The following is a 26,414-nucleotide window of genomic DNA, read 5'->3' on the forward strand; positions in this document are numbered from 1 at the left end:
TAATTGCAAATGCAAATAGATGCCAGAATAAAAAAAATATCAAAGAAGTCCGAAAATGCTCATATGTATATGGTAAACCATAATAATTCGTGCATATAGTCACTTCACTGCATGGTCACTGCAGAACATCAGCAAATGCAGACGTGCTGATAGTATGTCTTGAACATAGAAGGTGGTAGATACGAGGAAAGTAATACTATCGAAGAATGTGGAAAATAACGCTAACATTATAATAATGTTAGCGTTAATATAATACATTACAATGTAATAAGTAACTTAAAAAAGACGTCTTGCCATTACTTTAACCTACACTTGCATTCAGTAAATTCCTTGTTCTTTCATATATACTTTGTAAAATCTTTACAGACTGTACAAGCTTTCCTGCCAAGTATGTTAGAGAAGGACCATGGACATATTGTTGGTATTTCTTCAATGACTGGGCTTGCTGGTTTACCACGGATGATTCCTTATAGCTGTTCAAAGTTTGGTGTCACTGGTATGTTTATTAGATTTAAATAACGATAGATTTAGAAGAAATGTATACTGAACAAAATTTGTTCGTAATCTTTGCCATTCTTATTTTGTTTATTATTCATCTATCACAATTAAAAGTAAATAATTGAGTTTCTTCGGTGGATTAGCGTGAAGCAAGCCGGAAGGCTGCCCAGTACAGAAAGACAGAAGTGAAGAAAATGCTCGCTGTGCAATCTTGTACCCAAAAAAAATGTTACATGTGTAGAATCTTCATATCTATATATATAAAAGAGAACGCACAAATCCTTTGTTCCCTCATCACGCTAATACGGCTGAACCAATTTCTTTCATTTTTGGGGGGTTATTAGGATTTGGACCCTAGATGGTTTTTATCATATCACTTTAATTTTTAATTACCAGTGTCTTGAGATAATTGACCATTCAAGTGTCCATAACGTACAAATCCTTTGTTAGTTCATCATAGGTAAAAATAAACGTATTTATATGCAACCCGCATGACCGTGTCACTCGGCGGGTTAACATAAATGACAGGCGATATAATGTTAACATTTACTGCAATCTACTATGGTTTTTATCATACCACTTGAAAGCGAAAAAGTAAAAATTATCTAAGTAACAAAGTTTATTGCGTTCCGGGGTGACCGCAGCGAAGCGGGGCGGGTTAACATAAATGACAGGCGATATAATGTTAACATTTACTGCAATCTTCTATGGTTTTTATCATATCACTTGAAAGCGAAAAAGTAAAAATTATCTAAGTAACAACGTTTATTGCGTTCCGGGGTGACCGCAGCGAAGCGGGGTGAACGCTGCTAGTTTTAATAATAGAGAGCTACCAAAATGTTTTAAGATAAAAGAAGGAGAACCTTCAAGAACAAAAATCAGGAATTTCCTTGCGTTGTTTTCAATTTTGAAGAAAGTTGGAGATTATGCAATCACTTAAAAGTAAGTTGAGTTATTTCTGAGACATCGTTCTCCAATTAATACACTTTGTTCAGTTTTATTTCGGAGACAAGGAAGCATGGGGATCGTGAAAAAATATCGAATTCAAAATTTCAATGAATTTACATGTTTCATGGCTCATAAATACCAAAAAACTAATTTTGCGGTCCATCCTGATGTACACTCGCCTAGAGGCCATGACGTTTCATGTATCTCAATCAGTTCAGTTCAGCGAAGAACGACGTGCAGGGCTGCTGCTCCTCGAGCGGTGTTGACAAATAGACGATACTATTGAATAATACAGAACTATCATAGGCAGCTTCTGTTCAGGGACTGAACAGCTATCAGAAAGGTAATTCAAGTGACGCAAACACTTACAAAAGTATGAGGAAACGTGCTGTTATCAGTGTTACGCTATTATTATTATTATTATTATTATTATTATTATTATTATTATTATTATTATTATTATTATTATTATTATTATTATCTCAAGGAATAGAGCCAAACCCCGGACCGACACTAGATGGCATTAGAAACATACTACTAGACCTTAAACATGGACAAAATGACATGCAGCAAGAATTAAAACTATAAGAATGGACCTACAAAACATGTGCGAAAAAGTAAAAAATACGAAGACCAAATAGGAAAGTGATAGACATATTTAACAAGACAATGAAATGAAACGCAAACTAAACTACATGGAATGTCGGTCAAAACGAAATAACGTGATTACATACAGCCATCAGTAAAAGTATCTCCCCCTAATTGCTCTAATTCCATTACTAGGGGTCCAGATAATTTGCAGTTGTGAGAATGTGCCTGGGTAGATGCAACTCAACGCACACGAAATTTTCCTAGGCACTGACAACAGTTGCTAGCCCTGATCCAGGTGTTTATCCAGGTAAAATTGTAAAGTACGTGACTAACGAAACAGTTCTCCATTCTAAGATAAATTTCTATGGTTCGGATCGTGTTGTCCAATGAACACCATATATTATTCTCAATATTGCTGTGTATGTAATGTATTATTTTTTATATACTGTATGTTTAGAGAAATAAAAAGACTGATTACACATGAATCAGAAAATGCTTGAAAGTAGGTTCAAATATCAAATCTAGAACAACTGCTGGAAATAACTTCGTAAATCATTGCCTCTATTGACAGAACTTCTTCAATTCTCCTCATTCTAACATCTTTTTTTCTTTCTGGAGAGGAAATCTTGCTTATCACACTGAGTATGTATTCAAATTAAAACATTTGAAAAAGTTTGAACCTCGCCAGGATTTGAACCCTAGTTCGCCGAATAGAAGTTCAATGCACTAACCAGTTACCTACTTATTTTATTGTTCATGTGCTTGTCGTTAGAGAAATAGGTGTACAAGAAAAGGACTTACTCCGGTACAATACAGTAGTGCTTACATACAAGAATAAAAACCGAAATTTACAACAATAATAGCCAAAATGAAAGTAAAAACGAAAGGATAAACATAAATAAAAAGTAGCTGATCTGCTGTTTTTTCTTTCATAATTACGAGAAAGAAGGAGCTTACTGCAACACCACTTTTAAAAACCGACGAAAATACTGCCTGTCCAACTCGGGTGGAAAGAACTTTCGGCCAGTACATTTTAAAAAATAAAACTGGGTGCGAGCATCCAGCAAAAGCACATGGCGATGGACATACACGCCACAAGACAAAGCACAGCTTCGTGTTTAGTCTGTGGGAAATAACGAAAATCCGGAGACAAAAAATGTGATACTGTAAACTGGTGTGGAGGACGTCGACAAATTTGTCCTAAGGAGGACGTAAGACAGTTCCAGATTGCTGGAGCACCAACACACTGATCGTACAGATGGGTCAGTGTATCCTCTTTTGCGTACCGAAAACACAGCGGGTCAGGAACAGTATTTAAATCAAATAAACGAGCTCGTATGAACCAGCTGATGAACCACTTGAAACCATTCAACCTTATATATGAAGTTAATACCGGGGCAGAGATATTAACCCATACCTGGGACCACATAGTCTAAGGATACAGATGAGGAATTCGGCGAATAATATGATCGTAAGTCAATGAGAGAAGGAAGCTATACAAGGTACGTGAATTTGTCCCGTAGGGCAGAGAATCACACCTTCGTATGTCCAATAACGAATTAATGAAGTAATGTACGCCTGGCAACAATCAGCAAGGTTAATAAACGTGAGGCTCACAGGGAATTCATAACTTAGCCAGAAACATCGTATCCATTGGTGTGTAAATGATTCGTTAGTAGCAACGACAGTGTAGAAATCTAGCATGAACTGAATTTGACATTTCACTCACGAGACGCAACACTTCCTGCAAACGGAGAAGATATAGGCCTGTACGTGGAATGCGAAAAAAGAAGCCACGACAAATATTCCATAGGAATAAAGTCAAATCGTTTAGCAAACAATTCCGGTAATGGGAAAATTTGAGCACGATACCACAGTTTGGATGCAATGTAAATATTGATGAAATGGATACGATGTATTAAATGAAGGCGATGGAAACGCTGGGAAAACAAAACCTGGAAAATCTGTAGTAATAGCGGGGACCAAATCTCCTCGAAAGGGGAGCAGGTTGTGACAAAAATGGGATCCCTAAGATCTTCAACGAAGTGACGTGAGGAACACATGGCACCCTAGGCTCGTTAGCAGGTACATGAAAACCATTGAACTGTAATAGGTTACTTTTTTGTACATTATAATGTAACTCGGAACAAAGTGCGAAACGCTACAACACTGCAAAAACCCGCGCCATAAGAACAGGATCCATGCCTGTAATTGTGACGTGATTCGCGTACGCAAATATATTTTGACTCAAGAAACGAGAGGGTCCAGGGTGTACAGGGTGGCCAACGTTCTGAGTAAATCATCTAATGCGAGTGCGAATATAGTCGTTGGCAAACTACAACCTTGATGCAATCTCTGTTGTAGCGGAATAAGAGGGGATAAGTGTTCATTAATCTGGATGTAGAAATTGGCCGTGGTATATAGATTACTAAAGACGTGAGGGAGGCTAAAGGAAATCCACAAGCTTCGAGTATCTGCAAGAAACCGTGATCTAAACTGTTATACGCTTTCTCTAAATCTATCACCCGCGGACACCTACCGAAAATGAATGTAAGAAAATATATCGCGCAAAGAGCGAAGTGTATATGAAAGATTATGCGTGGCATGGAGTGATGCTTGATAGGGACTAATGTAGTGACGGATGATTAGTCGAAGTCGTGCTGTAAGAACTTTGGTGAACAGCTTAAGATCAACTGGCAATAAAGAAATAGTTCTATAGTCATGAACACAATGCGCTGCGCGAGATTTCGGAATGAGGACTAAAATGGCTGTATTACGACCAATGCTTTACCTCATAACAAAGCGGCGGTAAGATAGGGACTGAGCTGAGACCAATACTGTTTATAAAACTTGATATTTAATCCACCTTCTCCGGGGGCACTGCGACCTTTTGTACGTTGGAGGACCGTTAAAATTTCCTCTTCAGTAACAAGATTGATCATTGTCTGACACTCGTCATCCGTGAGATGGTGAGATAACTTTGACAGAAACTCCGTGGCATGTGTGTAGTCTATAGGACGTGTATTCGCAAAATCTGTATAGTAGTGCGTGAACTCTCGTAAAATCTGCGTTGAATCAGTAGTGGTCGTGCCATCTCCCAGAACGAGGGTAGAGCACTGTTCTCGCTAAATCAAATCAACGTGATAAATAGTCATCTCCTCAAGAAAAGAATGATAAACTTCTTCCGACATGGGAGTAAATCGTTTTCAAGCGGTGTGTGCTGCCGTGAATGCAAGCCAGATTATCTAGGGAAGGCGGAGCATTCCAAAATTCGCAGAGAGCTTGCTACAAAAATTCATGTAAATGGTGGTCGCCTCGCCTCTCGACCTGCCCTTACTATGGAAAGAAGCTGCGCATTTTAGGTTTACAAAATAAATTATACTAGGAAATCCAAGTCGGGTAGTATCGTTGCATGCTGCATCAATAAGGTAATCGAAGAGAGAATTCCGCCGCCATCTCCGTGCGAGACATGATTTCAGTATTAGTCTTTCAACAGGAAGGGTCACGAGCTGGCGGTACCAAGAAAGGCATTTTGAAAGCTACTTCGATAGCGGACATCGCCACTGGGATTGTTATGAGTCGTATCACCGCAGCGCAAAAACTCGTTGCGCTATCGATGCAACTCTTAGTCGTAAAACTGCAATGGGTGAAAACATGCGGTGAATTTGACATAAATGTGTCTTTTAACTTTAGAACGCGAATCAGCTCCGACAAAGTATAAGAAGGTGTGGTAGGCGTCAGAGAATCCCGGGCATCTACAATAGCATTGAAATCGCCGGCAAGTATACAATGAGGAATCCCCGGAGGAAGTTAGTAAGGAATAACATAGTTGCATAAAACTCTTTCCTTTTGTACGTAAAAACCCAGAATGATCTTATAATGCTATGAAATAAGTATTCTCAATATAAGAATGTATAGCCCTTCCTTCAGGTCATAACACAACACGATCATAAGTGAGACCCTTTCGAATAAAAGTGCGACCCCAGTCTCTTGATCGCGGTTAATAATCTCTAAGAAACCCCAACTATGAAAGGAGAGGACTTATTTCTTCTAGAAAGCAAACATTTGGTCGTCGTCTCTCGATAAACTCTTTTAGAAGAGCCTTACTATAATCGGAACTGATACAATGAATGTTAAGAATTATTAATTTAAAGGAATTTACTGTTAATATTCTAAAATGCGCAAAAAGAAACCAAAAAGAAAAAGAATAAGATACTTACAAAGGTGAAAAGGGATCTTTCTCATGAACACTGTAGTAAATTTACTTATTTTAAAACTAATATAACAGAAACTGTGATAACTCTTCTTTCCGAAGACCAAAACAAACACTGCAATATACAACAACATAACATACAATGTTGACGGAAACCTGGAAAACAGGTGTTACGGTCAATACCGAAAGTTAAACACACCACACTCAAGGAGGTTCTGAATCAGATATTGCCCGATGTGAACGCAATTCTCGAGTTTGTGCTTGATCAGCCCTACGGACACTCAAGGACACTTTGTTCTTTCTTTCTCGTAGAAGTTCGAGACACTTACCTTCTTTTTTGCTGGGAAGAAAATCGGGTTGCACGGAAGTAACCTGATGGTCAGCTGGAGACGCGGTAGTCCAGCTTTACTTCTGTCGAAGAACCAGTAAGAACTGTAAACATTTCCTGCGCCGATGGACGAGAGGAATCAAGATCAATGACATCCACAGGCGCATCCTGTAAAGGCAGAGGTGCTTGGTTCAATTCGGGATCTCCTGTAACTACCGCTTTATTTGTTATAGATAAATTCACTGGGGGTCGCACTAAAACAGGAAACTGTTACCATTCGAAGAAGGCAACCCTAATGAACTCTGGGTGAGGGCCAGGGGCAGTGACGGGGAGCGAAAGCGATCCTGAAGAAGGAAAAGAGCGTTGCACTTTACCGATCTCTGTCATGTGTAGAGGCGGCTGGTCAGGGATGGCTGTAGCTAGTTTTGCGTTCTTCAGGAACAGCTGGCAAAAGTGTGAAAATTTTAATGACAGCGGAAACAAGTAATAGACTGCTCTTCATAAGTCACACTCACTTTACAACTTTGAATTACGATACCAGATGGTATATGCTTATGTATTTCCATATGAACAATATGTATGCCACATTCTGTCAGGGGGAAACAGTGTACTCCATAGCTGCATTTCCACTTTGCGAACTCTACCATAAGTTTTAAAATGCTCTTCTAGTAATGATAAAGGTCGCTCTAAAGAAAAGTTGTATATACGAACTAATCGAATCGGGTCATCAGCGTCTACGATCCGGACTGTGGTAGGCTCTCCAGCCAAATGGGTGAATTCGACAGAAGAAGGAGCTGTTGCGGCAATATGTTCATACGGTTGTAAATCTTTAAACTTATTATATGCTATACGATTCCGCATGCAACTGGAGCGCACAAATGTTATCAAATGTACGAGAAAACTTATTTTCCAACCACTGATATACTTGGTTAGCATTAGGTTTGACGCTTCTATATCTTCGGTCAAATATTAATTGAAATTGCAAATCCTTCTTATATTCCATAGTAGAACAAAGAATTAAACTGCAAACACTGTACACAAAAGGGTGCTATGCACTAATCATACGCAAAAAAGTACTAAACTTGGAAAAGGGTCACATATCTTTCCAAAGAATGTATGACTAGTGATATCAGGCACTCTAGCGGGACCAACACTACTCACGGTGTGAACAGTTCGAGAACACGAGCTCAACTGGATCTACTTCGTCACTGCAGCTCCCAATCAAACTATTAGCTAGTTAAAATTGTTGCATGTAAGACTATACACAAAATACTAATGATCGTATAAGGAGAGGTTCTTATATGAGTGTCACAATGACTTAATCGAAATTTCCAACTTTAACTCAAAAACAAGTTATATAGACATTCGTCAATGAGGAAAATACCACGGAACGTTCTTCAAGTTGAGGCTACCTCATCGTTCTTAACGATGGTGCGGATTTACATTACTATTCTTCGTCACCTTAACTTCTAACTTCCAAAAAAAAAAAAAAAAACGGCAGACATTATTTTTGCAGACATTATTTCTTTGAATTGTATCAACACGTATATAAATAGGAAGTTCTATTTGTATCTTCCGTAACTACTAGCTTATTTTCTTATCTTTGTATGAGGAATTTGTGGCAGATTGGCAAAGCATGAAAGTCGAATGGCAGAGATCCATACTCGAATCCCGTCGTCAACTTACATTCAACCTCCATGTGAACGTCATCAAACAAGCAAACGTTGTAACAGGTAATTTACTTAGAAACTGGTCGAATTTCAAGAACCACGCCACGTACATAAGACTATATAAAACTCTTATCAGACCTAAACTTGAATTAGCAAGTGCGATTTGGTCGAACAATAAGAAAACAAATAATGACAAAATAGAATAGGCCCGAAAAAGGTTTATAAAATATGTATATTTTCATTTACATTTGTACCAATATTATTATGACTACGATAGGTTACTAAAGGTTTTTAATCTAGATCTTTTATCAGAAAGAAGAGAACAACAAGCTATAAGAATTTAGAGTCCACTTTAGAAAATAAATTGTACAGTAAGTACCTAGTAAATAATATATCATACAGAGTACCAACTCACAAAGTAAGGAAAAGTAATTTATTGTGTAAGAACGGTACAGAAAACTCTGTATTAAGCACTTACTCACAATGTTTAAGAGCAGAAGACAGGACTCTTAGAAACTAGGGTTGTGTTAGGTTTTTTTCAGCACTTTTGTCCTATCTTTTTTATCCTGTTGTAACGGCTTATATATGAACTTTTATAAATAGTTGTCTTTATAGTTTATTATAAGACAACCTAATCATTAGGATTAGAGCTATATTAGTGGTTTTACTTTATTGTATCTTACTTTATATGACTCAGTTTTAACTATGAAATATTACAATTGTACTCTTATATGGTGTAATTTTAAATTTTGGGCCTTCAATTTAATTGTATTCTGTGCAGATGTTCAACAACCTTGTACTGTACAGTACTATACTTGGCTAACGCTGTTCTTAGCACTTTAAATGTGTCATTAAATTAAATTAAATTAAATTAAAATATTATTATTATTATTATTATTATTATTATTATTATTATTATTATTATTATTATTACTGAAAAGTGGAGACTTGGCTCATATGTTGTGAAGTTTTCGATTTAATTTCAATTCTTTTTGTTGTTATGGAACGTATCTGAAATGGTGAACTGCTTAAAATATTAATATTTATAGCAGCAGTAATAGTAGAAAAAATGAAATCTTTGAGTTTTACGTTCCACGGTTATGCCGGTTAGGCTAAAGGAGACAGTGATGATGAGTAATGAATGAAATGGTGTAATGAAGAAAGTGGGAGGAAACGGGAGAAACCCGAGGAAACCCACGCACACGGTGTTTGTCCACCACATAGTTCACTTGGCGGGGGATGGGATCGAACACGGAACCCCAAACACCAGAGGTGAACGCTCTACCACTGAGCCACCGCGGCCCCACAGTAGTAGTAGAAGAAGTAGTAGAAACTTATAAGCAATTGCTGGAAAATAATAACTTTGGTTTCTGATCACACATATTTTTGACCCATACTAACGATATGTCTTACGTATTCATCAACTGTTCGCCAAACACGTGAGGCTCCCAAACAGTATGAATCAAGTTTAATACGGCTGATGTCATCTTGTAGTCGTTTCGTAGGTCTTTTTTCTATTGCGAGTAAACTGTAGTCAACATTAAGACAGAGAGAAATTAAATATTTTCCATGTTATCTTACATTAGAGTATCAATATTACAAATGATAAAAAATGCCTTTAATTACCCAGGAAAACCAGAATTTGAAACCAACGCTTATCCCACCACTCTAAGACATCCCTGTTAATTAAGTGGGTAAAAACTTTGTGTCAAGTGTCTTCAGCAAATTGCACACTTTTACGAGCATACTGTTATTGCACAGCATACTCTTATTTCGGTCATAATAAAATAGAGTGTTATGTAGAAATAATAGTCAAGAGAATACAAATCTAAATTGTCAAAGTAAATTGTTGAAAATGAGTGATTGAAGTAGTATTAGTGGATGTTGTTGCAGCATTTAGATATGAGAAAGTTTAACGTCCTGCTTGAGCATCGAGGCTAATGTTATGTGAAACTAGAGTTTAAATATACCTCTTCGGGTATTTCTTTATAATTATATTCTTTCACAAGCCATTAATATACATTGCAGATTCTCGAGTTCAAAATTTTATTCAGTCTACTCGATATTGGGGAAATAAAAATCTCTAACCGTTGGCCCACAAAAATGTGATGTGTTTCTAAATCGTAGCTAGGTAGACAGAGTGTGAGACTCTCATTCTAAAGGTTCTTGGGTCGATTTACAGTTAATTTTTTCAAGGAATTAAGCATTTTAAATGGTTTTCGGTATTGCTACTGAGAGAGATTTATCCCATAAAAGTAGCCCAAGATAGAGAAAGGGTAAAAGGGAAAGATGCAGGCTGTGTATCCTTAAGCAATAAAATTTCATTTATTCACGTTTTTCGCTTTCTCTTTTCTTTTTCCTTCGGATCTCTTCTTGTTTCGCTCCTTCTATGCTTTTTCTTTGTCTGCATGACGCATATAATTATTTTCCTTTCCTTTGCGTTAATTCCTATCTCTTAGAACTTAACGTGAATGGAATTTCTGCCTATCTCGTGGTTCTTTCTCTAAATGATGCTCAACTATTTGGTCTAGGAATTAATTCGTGCGGGTGGACAAGAGATGGCGCAACGAACGGAGCGTCCCACAGTTCCGTGTATCCACACATGTGTTGCAAACCCCTGTCATCGCGTATCGTTCGTAGTATAGGGCAGTGGATTAAAGCGTCAACAACACCAGTTTGTAGTTAAGTGAACATGGCGCAATTTGTGCCTGATAAAGTGTTTTTGCGGGGTGTCCTGCTGCATTACTTTAACATGCAGAAAAGTGCGACTGAAAGTCATCGTATTTTGGTGGAAGTGTATGGTGACCATGCTCTAGCTGAGCGAACGTGTCAGAAGTGGTTTGCACGGTTTAGAAGTGGTGATTTCGGCTTGGCAGACCAAGAGCGAGCTGGACAGCCCAAAAAAATTTCAAGACGAAGAATTGACAGCATTGCTCGAGCAGGATTCGTGTCAAACGCAGGAACAACTTGCAGCAGCATTAGGCGTTGATCAAACAACAGTCTCCAAACGCTTGAAAGCCATGGGAATGATTCAAAAGATGTCACATTGGGTTCCACATGAATTGAAAGACAGAGACGTTGAAAGACGAAAAACCATTTGCGAATTGCTGCTTCAACGACAGAGCAGAAAGGGGTTTCTGCATCGAATTATTACGGGTGATGAGAAGTGGATCCATTACGAGAACCCTAAACGAAAAAAGACCTGGGTGAAACCAGGTGAACCAGGTCCATCACAACCAAAACGAGATATTCACTGTGCAAAGGTTATGCTGTGCATATGGTGGGATATGAAAGGTGTGGTGTACTATGAGCTGCTGCAACCGGGTGAAACTATGAATGGAGAACGTTATCGACGACAATTAATGCGTTTGAAGCAAGCTCTGGCCAGAACACGACCAGAATGGGAGAACAGACATGATAAACTTATTGTTCAACATGATAACGCTCGCCCACATGTCGCAAAACCGGTCAAAACCTATTTAGAAAATGTCGGATGGGAAGTTTTACCCCACCCGCCGTATTCACCAGACGTTGCTCCTTCGGACTACTACTTGTTCGATTGCATGAACAACGATTTGATTGGACAGCGGTTTACTTCTTCAGAAGATATCGAAACATGGGTCTCTGACTGGATCGCTTCCAAGGATGAGGACTTCTTTCGCCACGGAATCCGTACATTGCCTGACAGATGGGCGAAAGTGGTGGCTAGCGATGGACAATATTTTTCTTAAGGTATTTATGTATTTTGTGTTTGTACTACAGCTTCAATGTGTGCGTACCAACCGCACGAATTAATTCCTAGACCAAATACTATTTTTCTCTTGCTCCAAATGGAAGAACATCCTGGCATGCCATGTTTTGGCGTGTTTTACCTGTGAGGTTGGTTGTCTAACTATTAGGCGTACACTGAAACAATTCTGCTGGAGGAAAGAGTTACTACGGTGTTTCTTATAGCTCAAACCTCAACAAACTTTAGTCTTTAGCAGTGCATGTCGAGTCTCCATTTGGGCTTGCGACTGACCTCTTCAGGAGAGTTTCCTCTCTTTCTCTGGGATTTGAAACCGTTAGTGGGATTCCTATTATTGGCTGCTTTCTCCAGTCTCTGTTCAGTCACTCCACGGGCAGTAAACGGATCTTTCATCCTCTGGTAGGATCGTAGAAGAAATTTGGAACTTCCTTTAACTACGGTAGAAGCACACCGTATATGACCAGAACCAATGACTGATGTGGACTGTCTAACTTTAAATATATCGTCATTTGGAAGAGGATGGTTACCATGGGAGCCTCGTCCACGCAAGACGGGACTTTCTGTAGAAACTTCCATATGTACCAACCAATTTGTTGACGATCTAGTCAATGTCAGTAATTTGCTCAATTTCCTCGCTTTCTACCATATTCACCCATTTCAACGGCAGTGCATTCTTCGTCATATTATTCAAGCTGCTAAGTTCAAGTTCGTGTTTCATATTTTTCTCTACGCTACATAAGTTATTTACGTTGTCTCAACATACATAAGCAAAACAATCACATATTTATTCTTCTGCTCTTTGAATATTCGATTAGTTTTGGAACATAAGGTAGCATTCTTGTGATATATCTAATCTACAGAGCAATCTTTAATTTAGATAAACAAAATATTTCGAGATTCGAGACAGAACAAGAACATTTTATGATACTTCTCATCTCGTCTTGACTCTCGTCTCGAAAACAAGATTAAAATAGTCATGTTTTCCGTTTAGTCTCGAATTTGAAAATGCACTTCTCGTGTCGTGGGTAACAATGCTCGGAATATCTTAAGATGAAATTCAGTACTTGGACTTCTCATTTCCAATAATAAGATGCATGTTACGTCGCTTTTCGATATTTGATCTAAAAGGAAAGAAACGGAAGTTAGAAGAAAAAGGGACAGGAAAGCTTAGAGACATAAAATTTGGTATTTAAACTTCTCATTTAAATTAATAGACGTGCTTTTTATATTTGATATAGAAGAAAATTGGGTTGATGGAGGAAAAAGGAGTGAGATTATTACTTATTATAAGATGTTTAGAATGACTTAACGATGCTCAGCTATATCTCGGATTACTTAACTTTAAAAGCATGAAATTTGGTATTTACACTAGGGATGGCCGGAACCGCTCCTGGTGGAACCGGTTTTCGGCTCCGAACGGATCCTGTTCTAGAAGATCCGGTTCCGGAACCAGGTTTTCGGATCCAGGTCTGGAACCGGTTCTTAAGATCCAGTTCCGGAACCGGGGTTTTTGGATCCAGGTCTGGAATCGTTTCCGGAACCGGTTCTGAGAACAAGATGTCCAAGAACCGGTTTGCGTAACTAGTTCCACCGGAACCAGAACTTCGTGGCCATCCTTACCTTAAAAACGAACTGGTGGCAGGCTGTAAACAGTGAAATGGTGAGAGACAGGCAAACGCCCAGGTGGCGGCTGCTTGTCTCATTTGGCTAAACAAACTGGGTGACTGGCAAACTCATTGGCTAAACAGGCAAACTCATTTGGTTAAACACCCACTGGTATACCAATCTTTTTTCTGGGAGGCACAAGCGGGTCTGGGCGGGGAGAGCACAAGTGCGTGATCCTGTTTGCAGTGTTTTGAAGATGAATTTTGTGCCTCCTTTACGGGTCTTTGGGGGGCTTTTCGATCCAGGTCTGGAACCGGTTCTTAAAGTCCGGTTCCGGAATCGGGCTTTCGGATCCAGGTCTGGAGCCGGTTCCTAAGATCCGATTCCGGAACCGGGTTTGTAGATCCAGGACTGGAACCGGTTCCGGAACCAGTTCTCAAAACTGGATATCCAAGAACGGGTTTTGCGGAACCGGTTCCGCCGGAACCGGAACTTTGTGGCCATCCCTAATTAGACTTCTTACTCAAAATAATTAAATTCGTTTTTATTATTTTCCTAGAAAAGAAGAAAGAGGTGGGAAGAAGAGGAGTGAGGTTGCAATTAATTATGATGAGATATAAATATCTCGGAATCTCTTACGGTTAAATTTCTGAATTTGGTGCTTTTAGTTTTCATTTAAAATGAGTATGTATTTCAGCGTGTTTAATATTTTTCCTTGAAGAAGAGGAAAGAGGTGAGGACGAAGAATGAGAGTTACAATTTATTCTAATTAGATGTGTATACAGGGTATTCAAAACAACACCGACAACGTTTGGAAGGTGATTCCTGACACCAAGATAAAACAAAAAGTATAGACTAATCTGGGTGCATAAATGCTTCCTTTCGGAGTTATAAGCTCCCGAAAACATGAAAAACTGAACTTTAAAGGTCCATAGCTCCAAAACTATGAGACTTATCGTAGTCGGGTCGAAACCTAACTTTGGAACTAGTAATTGCACTATCCAAATATCCATGTTTCAGAATCCTGTGGTACTTCCGCAACAATTTTTATAGAGGTAGTTGGGCAGTATTTCAAGCTATATGCCCATAGCCAAACTGCCTCTATAAAAATTGTTGTGTGGGTATCTTAGGATTCTGAAACGTATATTTTTGGATACTGCGCATAGTACTTCCTAAATGAAGTCTTGAGCCGACTACGGTAGGTCCCATAGTATTGTAACTATGGACCTTTAAAGTTCAATTTTTCATGTTTTCAGCAGCCTATAACTCCGATAGGAAGCATTTGTGCACCCAGGTTGGTCTATACTCTTTATCTTATCTTGGTGTCAGGAATCACTTCCCAAACGTTGTTGGTGTTGTTTTGAAACACCCCATATATAGTAATTTGTTAAGGATGGAAACATGAAATTTAGTGTGAAGGTATAATAATTAAATGCGTGTTTCAATGCATATAGATCTTTGATACAGAATGGTAGTAAAAAGAGGTTGAAGTGTTTCTTTAAAATGCCCATACAAGATGTTCAAATTGTTTTTTCCGAGATCTTGAGTTCAGACGAATACCATTATATGAAAGTGGAGAAAAAAGTATGTAAAATTATGCCGGCAGTAGTAGATGAGGCCATTTGTTAGAAATGAATTTGAATAAAATTAATTTCTTGTGTATTTTTGTGTATCTTGTGTAATTTTGTGTATCTTTGATTAGAATTATAGGAATGAAAAATTAACCTGAATAGCTTCGACTTTTCGGATTCGTTTAAAAGTAATATTATGTATTTCAGGCTTTATGGATTCCTTAGGAAAAGAAATATTGGCTCTCACGAAAAATGTGAAGGTGACTTGCGTACATCCTTACTTAACCCTTACAAGACACGACATACTGGAAAACTTTGAATGCAGGTAATTCTTGTTAACTTGTGCATTTATCTAACCCAAATATTCTTTTAAATATAGATGAAGCTCTAAAGTCACTTTATCTGAATCTAGAAATAATAAAATATTTCATTATTTTCTGATAAGTTGAGCTACCTGTTTTGCATACCTAATGTTCCTATCTGTTCAGAGATAAATTCTTCAGTTGAAAATTCTATCTTTTAGGTCATTTAGATAATATCGGATTATTATTCACAAATTATCTGTGAATCGTTTCCAGTCCGGAACTACTTCTTGTTATAGCTTTTCTTTGGGTGTTCATTCTGAAGACAGGTTATACACTGCATAACCCAGGGGCGGATCCAGGGGGGGGGGCGATCGCCTCGGTCGCCCCCCCAGAAGAGGAAACTTTCTTATTTTATATATAAATAAACCCATCCATAAAAAGTTTGTAGCTCTTAAAAGTAGCTCTAAGTAGCAGTGTTACTACCGACCGCCCCCCCAGAAGTCCGTCCTAGATCCACCCCTGAGCCCAGTGTTTCTAATTTAATGGGAGGAACTCTTGCAGTAATAGAAGCAAGATGGCTCTTTCTCTTCCTGTGGTCACGATCATAATAATAATTAAGTTGGAAGATCTTATAAAATTAATTTTACTACTAATTTCAAAATTATTTTATACAATGCGTGGGCTTTTAGAAAGGAAATTTTCTTCACTGGAAACACGTTATCTGTGGCTAGCGCTGTGCGATATGTCGATATATTGATATCGATAACGGCTTATATTGATAATCGATATCGCGCAAATATCTACGTCCACAGTGGCGGATCCAGAAATTGTTTTGCGGGAGGCTGGAACAAAATAATTTAGAAAAATGGTGGAACTGTTTTCTGCTGCTCAAATTCGATAGTAATATATATAATACACTTGCATGTAGTTAAAAATAGGTTAAAAATAGTGGCGTAACCTGATATTCTACTTCATCTATTTAAAGGTTTATTTTATTAATATTGTTACATTGTTCAATGTATCCTATTGTAATATTCTTTCTGTGTCGTTAATGAGCTAAGATAAAAAAAATATTTGGGAGATACATGAAATATTTTATAACAAAGAATACACATCACAAACTTTATGATAAACAGAACAAAAAAATACAAAATTTATATATCTGTGCTTCAATCATACAGAAATTGCAGTCTTCTGGACTGTTTCTGGACGAAGAGATCCACTTACTTCAGACTCATCAATTGGAATATCTTTGTGAATATTCATTAGGGCTAAGTCTGTCTTGATCCATCGTTGTTCTCAGACAGGATTTTATCAATTTTAAAGTAGAAAACTTTCTGCAGAACATGTTGTTACTGGTAAAGCAGATAGAAGATGTAGCAGTTGTTTTACGTTTGGAAAAAATTCACAAGATGGATCTTGATAAGCATCCACGGCACTCTTAGACACATTTGATTTCCCATTCCAATGTTCCCGACACAAAATCACTTCACTTTTTAGTTCAATTTCACTTCCACATAGAGTTTCGCGGTAAATTTGTGAAGATTTTACAACTCTTCTTCATTCAACTGTACCGTAAATGCTGAAATCATACTAAACAAAGGGATCGCTTTTGAGTTTGTTAAAGGAAATCTTGAGGTCAGTTCACTTACGAGGTGATCCAAAAGAAGAAGAAGAAGAAGAAGAATATACACATATATCTTGAAATATTCATGTAGGGTGTGTGCTTCTACACCTGAGCGCTGAGTTTGGCGCTTTACAGTCCTGGGAAATGTGATATCGACATTGTGACAAATAGCAAAATCACCAGCCTTATTTAACATCTTGCTGTAATGATCACTGCTAACACGATAGTGATTGAGTAACTGTATTACATTGTTAACCATGGTATAACATTGATGAAGCTCCACGGTAGGACTTTGAAATTGACAAGACAAAGTAACAGTCAGTCCATGAAATTGTACCCACGATATGGAGAGTAATGATAAAGTCAAACCTTAAAACAGCAAAAAGAAGAGCAGTAGATTTTGGTGATGGAACTTCTTCATCTACAGACTTCATGGGAGTTTCGGATATTAGGATATGGCCATTCCTAGTACAGAACGAATGTTCGCAGAATCACCCAGTGTACTTCGAGATAGTACAAAACTTCTTCAGTTAGCATCGCCAAAAAATTCTCCATTGTTACTCTGTGGGTGTCTGTTTACAACTTAGTTCGCGATTTGGCTGTTAAGGCCTTCGGCACTCATAATTGGAAAGACCAGCAGTTAATATCTAAAGCCAAACAGAACAGGAAGATCATCCATTTCTATAATTCAGATGAAAACTTATTTATCACTTCAGCAAAATGCTGAGCATATTTAATGTTAGTGACCTCAAATTCCTCTTGCTCTGATATTTTAAGGGGGGCTTCAGCCCCAAAGCCCCCCTTTAAATCCGCTACTGGACGTCGATATATCGACATCGTCGATATCAATATCATCGATATTTATATTGTCGATATTCGATATGGGTGTTTGACACTATCTCGAAAAAATTGCGGCGAGTTTTGCTTTATCGCGATAGAAGCTGCACTTGCATTTCTTAACCGAATGAAACCAAATGTACACAGGTTTACTATGAGTTAAAAATTCGCTTCCTTTTAAAGATAGGCCAAATCAGTGGAGGAGTAGGAATGTTTCTGCGTTCACCTAATCCACCTAAATATTGTATATTTAACTTATCGGCTACACTTCTTCACCGAATCAAAGCAAATTTTGTGCAAAATTTGTATGGGGCAGAAATTCTGTCCCTTTCAAAGATAGAGCCATACCAGTGCAGAGCCGTGTAGCTATGCCCTCCAAAATATTTATCAGCATTAACGTGGCTGCATTTCTTAACCGAGTCAAGTTGGTAATTTCACTACAGTTAATGTTTGTGCTGTATTGTGATTGCGCATGAAAAATCAAATGCCAGTGCTAATATTTGCTTAGATCTAAACAGACAGGAAAACAAGAATCTACTCATTTTCTGCGCAAAGCAGTAATTTTCCGTTTATTTGTATGTGGTTACTAGATGCAAGTTGAGCCACATAACTCAGCCCACTAAAACAAAAGCCTCCAGTCTGTCATTTCACTACACAGACCTACGTATTCTGTTCAGGTAGTATCAATACTTCCTTGTTTCTTTGGATTTGCTTAAGTATTAGAAATTGCATTATTAGGTGAACTACGTATTATCAGCAATGACTTAGAACCTTTAACTTCATAAGCAAAACTGGATAATGGTATAAGCTTTTTTAGAGACGTAAGCTTTAAATTTAATGAGAAATCAACACTTTTAGATATGTATTTACACAAAATCAATAACAAGAAACCTCTCCAGTTCATATGGGAGATGCCACGAGACGAGATGCCAAAATATGTAATAAAACTTGTTACTAACATTTTATCTTGCAATTGATATGAACGTCACAAGAAAAAATTATGTATATATTGAAAGTATTTTGTATGTAACAGAAATTTCAGCTGTCATAAATATAAAATCCATGTGGAGAAACAAAATTGTCTGTAATAGAAAATTTAATTGTATCCAAACACGAAACAAAATTAATTTTGCGGAAAAGTTTACTGAAATAAATTAACTGCAAGGTATAGCTGTATACACGTAAGTTTAAAATTTTTTAGAAAAGGAGCGAGCTTATCGCGAAATAACGAAATTGAAAAATGCATGCTGGAAAAAATTTACTGAATCTTGACAGAACACGAAACAAATGTGTGTAAAAGAAATGTATGTGTACATTGAAGAAGTATTTTGCATACAACACTTAATTATGTTGTAAAATAGTCTTGTATATGCGGAAACTGTATGATTGACAGTAATCTATATATAACAAAATCATTTAGTTATTGTAAAGAATAAATGTATGCTGTAAGCAAACACAAAAGAAATAGCATATTCGCAAAAAAAAAAAAAAAAAAAAAAAACTGAATTCGGAACAAAATGCATGCAAACTCTTAGAATAGCAAATATTACATGTGACACGCACTTGTGTAGTTTGGGATTTTGAATTCCGCTGATCCTTTCTAATTTTCTTCCAACAATGTCTTTGAAACATTAGTTAATTCAAACATTAAAGCAACCGCAAGTAACAAAACATGTAAAGCAACCTCTTTCATAGCAGTGGCACAACAAAAGGCATTCAGCAAAGAAAGAAGTAAATTGATCATGTCGAAGAGTGGTGGTGGGCAGCAGAACGAAAGAACAATAAGTGAGGAACCAGAAAACCACCCTCTTTGGACAGCTGTGACGTGCGGTACGACAAAAGACAATAAGCGAAGAAGCAGATTCCTTTAGTAGTACAAGGAAAAGGTAAATTCTTGAGCGGTTAGATTTACCAGATACATAGCTTTGAATACAGTTTTTTTACAAGTTATAAATCACCTTATTCTAAGAACTCTCCTCACATTAAGTGACATCAAGCCATCTGGTCTCTCATTCTCCCTATTTTAGCTCCAGATGGTACACGTGTTACCCAATGCTTTGAATTCTTCAAGAAAAGAGAAGGGAATCCAACTGCTTAATGTTCGACGTATAAATGCTTAATACCATGAGCAATTAAATTAATTATAAGGTTTGATTAAAGAGTTGATATCAAAGTATATGAGAAAATGTTTCCTAACAATTTAATTTGGTTGGTAACACTGAAAATAACTATAAAACGGAACGAAATGTGAAAATCACTATAAAATGCTGGAATACCAATATAAAACAACATAAAATTAGCATAAAACAATATAAAATCACCATAAAAGAGTATAAATGCGACAAAAATATCGTAAAATAGTATGAAATATCCGGAAACGAGGATAAAGATCCCTAAGAAAGGACAATTTAATCATAGCAGTTTGGCTGCAGTTTTCTGGGCGTTTGCGGTCTACCCTAATAAGGAAGTTAGGGGGGAATGAAATGGAACTGTGAATTCCTTAAAATTTACGTTCTTCTATGGGGAAGGAAATAAAAATCTCCAATTAGGAACAGGCTTTTCGTTCACAAACAAATAATATCAACAAATTGAGCATGTTGAATTTGTTACTGATATACTTTCTTTTATTACTCTTAAAGGTCGGTGGTGTGACCTTGTAAATGTTGTAAATGTAAATGTACATATTGTTGTAAATGTGTGCATGTCCCATAGAAGATAAGAATGACGATATGAAAGAAAGTTTTTACGAAGAAGTGGAACGGATATTTGACCAACTTCCGCGGTACCACATGAAAATTCTATTAGGGGACTTCAACCCGAAGGTAGGACGAGAGAATATTTTTAAACCGATTATAGGGAACGAAAGTCTTCATAAGGAAAGTAATGACAACGGTATTATATAGGTGAACTTTGCAACATCCAAAAACATTATCGTGATGAGTACGAAATTCCAAAGCATCGACCTTCGTAAATCCACTTCGACCTCACCAGACTGGAAAATACATAAACAAATTAATCACGTTTAACAAGATAGAAGACAATCTAGCATAACTGATATTTGGTCGTTTAGAGGAGTTAAATGTGACACTGATCACTATCTGGTAGCAGGGATAATAGGAAACATATTATAATTCAATAAAAGAAGTATTCAAGGTCTGAAAGCGGAGAGATATAATTTAATAAAATAAGAAGAGAGTCAGTTGAGTTGATTTTGAGTTTACAGAAGAAAATCAGGTAAGAGAGAAATAACGGATTGAAGTTTGCAATAGATTCTCAGTTTTAGAAGATTCGAAGTGCAGTAGTGTTGAGGATACTTGGATTGAAATTAGAGATATTGAAATTTCAGCAAGAGAAAAATCGGGGCACACGAAAATACCTAGGAACAAAACTCTTCTTGACCAGGAATGCATTAAACTAGCAGAGGAAACAGGCAAAATTACGTTGGCCACAAAATCCGAATGAAATAACTACACCAAATTCATCAGGCAGGAAACTTTCACAACTTTTAGAAGAAAGAAACACGATATTTTAAAGCTAAAACTAACGAAATTGAAGGTAATAGTAAAAACGAAAACATTCTCTTTTCGTCGCTAATTCTGTCGAGGAATTAGAAGATTAAAATATAAAACGATAATGATGCCTGTTGTTCTGTATGTTTGCGAAACATGGTCGCTTAGTCTGAGGGAGGAACTTAGACTGAAAGTATCTGAGAACAAGATCCACCAGGAACGAAAATGAAGAATGGAGAAAACTTTATAACGAGGAACTAGATAATTTATACTGCTTACCAAACATTGTTGGAGTCATCAAGTCTACGAGGCTCTGGTGGGCAGGTCATGTAGCCAGGATGGAAGAAAGTAGAAACCCTATCAAAGTCTTAACTGGAAGACCAGTCGGAAAACGACCATTAGGAAGACCTAGGCGCAGATGGGAGGTCAATATTAAAATGTATCTCACAGAAATAGAAATACAATGTAGAAACTGGATTCAGTTGGCTAAGGAGAGCTTTTGTGAACACGGCATTGAATCTCCAGGTTCCATAGGCCATAAAATTAGTTTAGTTAGTTTGTATGCCGATTATCGTAAATTCTTGGTAGTATTGACGCTGACTGATACACAAAAATGAACAATATTTTGTTAATCAAGAAGCGCCAAGACATATTATATTCTTATGTAAGATATATTAGAAAAACACGTGCAAGCACTCTTCAATGTAAGTCCCTTCGTATTAGACCTACCGTTAGCATGCAATAGGAAAACTGCAAATGTATTTGCTATTTACAAAAATGCCATTGGGGTAACTATATACAAAAAATTCCATTACATTCGGCGTTAAGTTTTGTCGGTAAATTTGACGGTTGATGTAACATTTTTAAATTATGATACCGAAAACCGCGCGCGTGTGTGTGTGTAATGTTATTAAAACCAACATGAGGTGGCTTATTTATTTACGATGGATTCCAACGGATAGCGTTGTCATCATATTTATCTTATAAAAGTCTCAACACAACAATGGTCAATTTCTTCGAAACAGAAAATAATATGTAGCATAAGAAGCATGAGCTAACACCTGCATGCAATGTGTTATAGCTTATAAAATCAGTTTCAAGTACGAGGTAGAAATAACCATCATATGAATTCTGTGATGGCTCAATATAGCGGAGTACGCATTTCCCTTTCACACACCAGGCTTCACTTTCTCAGCATTGAGTGAATGCGGAAAGGCATCTCTGTTTACTCTAGGGTGTCCACTATATACGTATTACTATGAAGAGGAAGAACTGTTTCGTAGTATGTAATCATTGTTTTCGTTAGATGATTGATAAGTTAGGATGATAACATGTTAGTACAGACCGACTTTAACCGTCGGCTCCAGTCGATGCTCTTGTACTTCTAATCTCTGTGCCTCTAACACTGGAAAATTAAATTCGAATTGGCATGTCATGTAGCTAAGTTGCTTACCTTAGTTTCGATGTTGATGGCGAACTAGTACTGGAAGATAACTCCATAATGCTACAGTCATCTGAATCATCTCCTTGAATTTCAGACTCATTTCTCATGCTTTTGAGTAGCTTGGAATATTTAAATGGATGATAAACTCGAATATGTGATCCCATATTAGATGTGTTTCCTTTAGCTCTGCTGCATGGTCTTTCACATAAAATACATTTTATTTGGCCTCTTAAATTTGGTTCTTCGGTAAAGTATTCCCACAAATGACATTTTTGAACTGCTAGCCTTTACAAAGCCAACACTGCTGCACTGTTCTTTGCTTCGTCCGGTTTGCATATGTATCTTTTCAATTGTAGCACCTATCAAATGAAAACTTACTAGCTTTCTGTTGTGTTAGCACGGAAGAGAAACGGGGATTTCCCGATTTTGTTTTTGTTGAATGGGTACGTCATTCGTCCATATGTGGGTCAAGTATTTTTTGACCCAAAATACAACGCACGTGTTACGTTATAGAAATAACTTTCTCGTTCTGTCAAACGCGCACCGGCACACGCACATACATGAAATATACACCTAGACACAAATACAACGTACATATTCTATATCACGCTGTTTCTCTCACATTGTTTCCGCAATGATGACCAACACGATAGCTGGAAAGGCCAATTAAATGACTATTTTTATTAACCTTTTCAAAGGAAAGTTTGGTGAATTAGAAGGAACACAAGTCTGTTTCTATGACTAAGAAGTATTCTGCGATATCCCCAATTGAAACGTTTGAGATCAGATTGTCTATATATCAACATGAATATTCAAGACCAGTCGATATGTTGGATATCGATATTTGATGTTGTCGATATTCGGCATCGATATTCTCGATATCCATATTCAATATTGTCGGTATCGATATTTGATATTGTCAACATCGATATCAGAAAAATATCAAATGTTATTTTCGCACAGCCCTATCTGCAGCACTCACAGAAGTCAGCTGGAGGTGAAGTATCCAAGTATTTTTAGATTTATTTCATCTGCTCTTTGAATCATTCAGTACATTATAAACGATTCTGATTTGAAAGCATATTTCATTCCACGTGTAGGATCATTGATTGAGTGATGACTGTGATATGACAAAACTGAAGCACTCTCTGAAGCGAAATTGATCTCTATATATGAATAATATTATTAGCTCTTTAAAGCAGTATTAATTTAGTATCAAGAAGTCAAGATAACGAGTCTTGTACTGTTCATGTACATAAATTGTTCCCTTTTCTTAGAAAGCATATAGAGATAGAATCTTTCTTTAGCTTGTTGCTGGGATAATTTTATACATTTACACAATTCGAATTTATTCGACATGTTACTGTTAGGTGTAGTACAAATATTAAGTAATGGAAGACTTAGATAAGAACTATAGTGATTCAAATAAAATATTGCCATAATAAATATGCAAATTATTTTCCAGAATTCCTCCTTGTTCAGTTGAATACGCAGCTCAAGAAATATTACTTGGAATTTTACAAGAAGTTGATACTTTGACTATTCCAAGGAGTATGCTCCTTAGATTAAATATATCCAGGTAAGTAATTACCCGAATCATGCGCTTTTAAAAATTAACATTCTTGCATTTGTATTAAAATAAGAGTATCGTTTATATGTATATGGCGACAAATGTTTAAACCGGAATGTCTAATTTAAACCAATTCCGGTTTGAGTAGAAGGTTAACAGAGCAAATGAGATCTATTCTTTGGACAATGAATTAATTGCAAAAGAACGCATTTTGAAGCATTTACTGTTTGTATTCTACGGAAATCGGAAATTGAAACCAGAAGTAATAGTAAATTCCAACCACTTACGGTTTCGGTAGAATGTTTTGGATAATAATGATGTCTCAAGATGGTGACTTAATTTCAAAACAGTTCTCACTATGTACCGTTTCATGCTATGACGATAAAAGTTGAAACTGGTATTGCAAACGGAAATAATAGTAAATTTGAACCAATTTCAATTTTGGTAGAATGTGGTGGATAGCCATGATATGTTGCTTATACACGCGCAATCATTTGCAGAAAACCACTTCTCCCTGTATGTTGCTGTTTCCTTCTATGACGTTAAATGTTACAATCGGAAATAGCTAATTTGAATCATTTCCGGCTTGAGTATAGAGTTAACGGATGAGATTGAACCTATTTTTTGGATGCTGAATCAATGGCGGAAAACCGCTTCTCGATATTACTTACTGTCTTTGCTCTGATATCTTTCGACAGACACACTGATAAAGCCGTTCTATAAGACTTCCCACATTTATGCACAGCATAGTTTGGAAGTCTTAAACCTGTCTTTGGTTGTTTAAATATTATTAACACCAACGTACCAATGATACTTTTATCAAGAATTCAGAACATTAGCCGTGATATTCTGCCAGATTGGAACCAGTTGTGAGAAGGACTCTTGTTATAATAGCTCTGTGGGTGTTCAGGTAAACCCAACACAAATCTTTGTATTTTACATCGGGATAATAATGCATAGGTCATTTCTACTGGCTATCAACTTCACGGATTAAAGGAAATTGTGACTCCACTAAAAGGCATTTGTTGTCTCTCAAGTTCAATACAAGAACAAAATAGCTAATACTAGAGTACATCAACACGCTACTCCATTACTTCGATAACAGAACCATACAACAGCCGTGTTTACATCCAGAACACTAATGCCTCTGGCAGTTAGTAAAAGGCTTAAGTGGATGGAAGCAACGTTTTATGAATGAGAACACTGTGGGTTGTTCTATCTGTTGTGTGTATGAAATAAATTATTAATAAAAGCAAGAAATAAATTATAATAATGTATGTGAACAGACAGGAATGTATTTTAAAAGAAACGAAAGTGTAAACATACATAATCCTATCTGACTTTACATAATCTATCCTAAACCACGGTCACTAATCTATGATAATGTAGGAAAATGCAAGAAAGCAATTAATAATTATAAATATGAACATATTTTGAAAAAAAGTTTCTCTGACAGGACTTGCACCCAGGACTTTTTACTTCAGACGCTGAAGCGTTAACTAACAGACAACCAAAGTAAGCTTGTAAATATGTTTGACTATTGTATTTATATTGCAGATAGGCGAAATTGGAACAATATAACATCGGAGTCGGTCAATTAATAATATCTGTGTGTTATACATAGCACAATCCCTTCCAGAACATTTCCAAGGTCAGAACAGTAATCCACATGGTAGAAAGAAAGAACCAAATGTGTAAAGATACATATCTGACTGCACCAGATATGGTATGGGTCAATGAAAACTTGATTTCGGACCCACTGGCGCACTATCCATCGTGACCCACGACCCATTATGACTAACCACCCAGTGGCCCATCTTACCTACCATGATCCACAACCCAGCGTGACCCACTCTGACCCATTGTGACCAACTCCGACCAACCAAAACCCGTCGCCATCAACTCTGACCCCGTGTTCCCTCCCCGCACTGACTAAAGAGTTGATTATGA

At 37.1% G+C, this 26,414-nt stretch overlaps 1 protein-coding gene across 1 annotated transcript in view; it reads left to right on the plus strand.

Moving 5' to 3' along the window:
- Nucleotides 1-361: 361 nt before the first annotated feature.
- The window catches only part of LOC145683855 (protein dhs-3-like), a 30,903-nt gene continuing 4,850 nt past the window's right edge, over nt 362-26,414 (plus strand). The window contains exons 1-3 of the mRNA XM_081755463.1: nt 362-496; nt 15,380-15,497; nt 24,360-24,473. Of these exons, the coding sequence (XP_081611589.1) occupies nt 391-496; nt 15,380-15,497; nt 24,360-24,473 (338 nt within the window). The 5' untranslated portion in view covers nt 362-390. The remainder of the gene's footprint in view (nt 497-15,379; nt 15,498-24,359; nt 24,474-26,414) is intronic.

This window comes from Thermobia domestica, chromosome 4 (assembly GCF_964235325.1).
Source record: "Thermobia domestica chromosome 4, izTheDome1.hap1.1, whole genome shotgun sequence".
NCBI classification, from domain to species: domain Eukaryota; kingdom Metazoa; phylum Arthropoda; class Insecta; order Zygentoma; family Lepismatidae; genus Thermobia; species Thermobia domestica.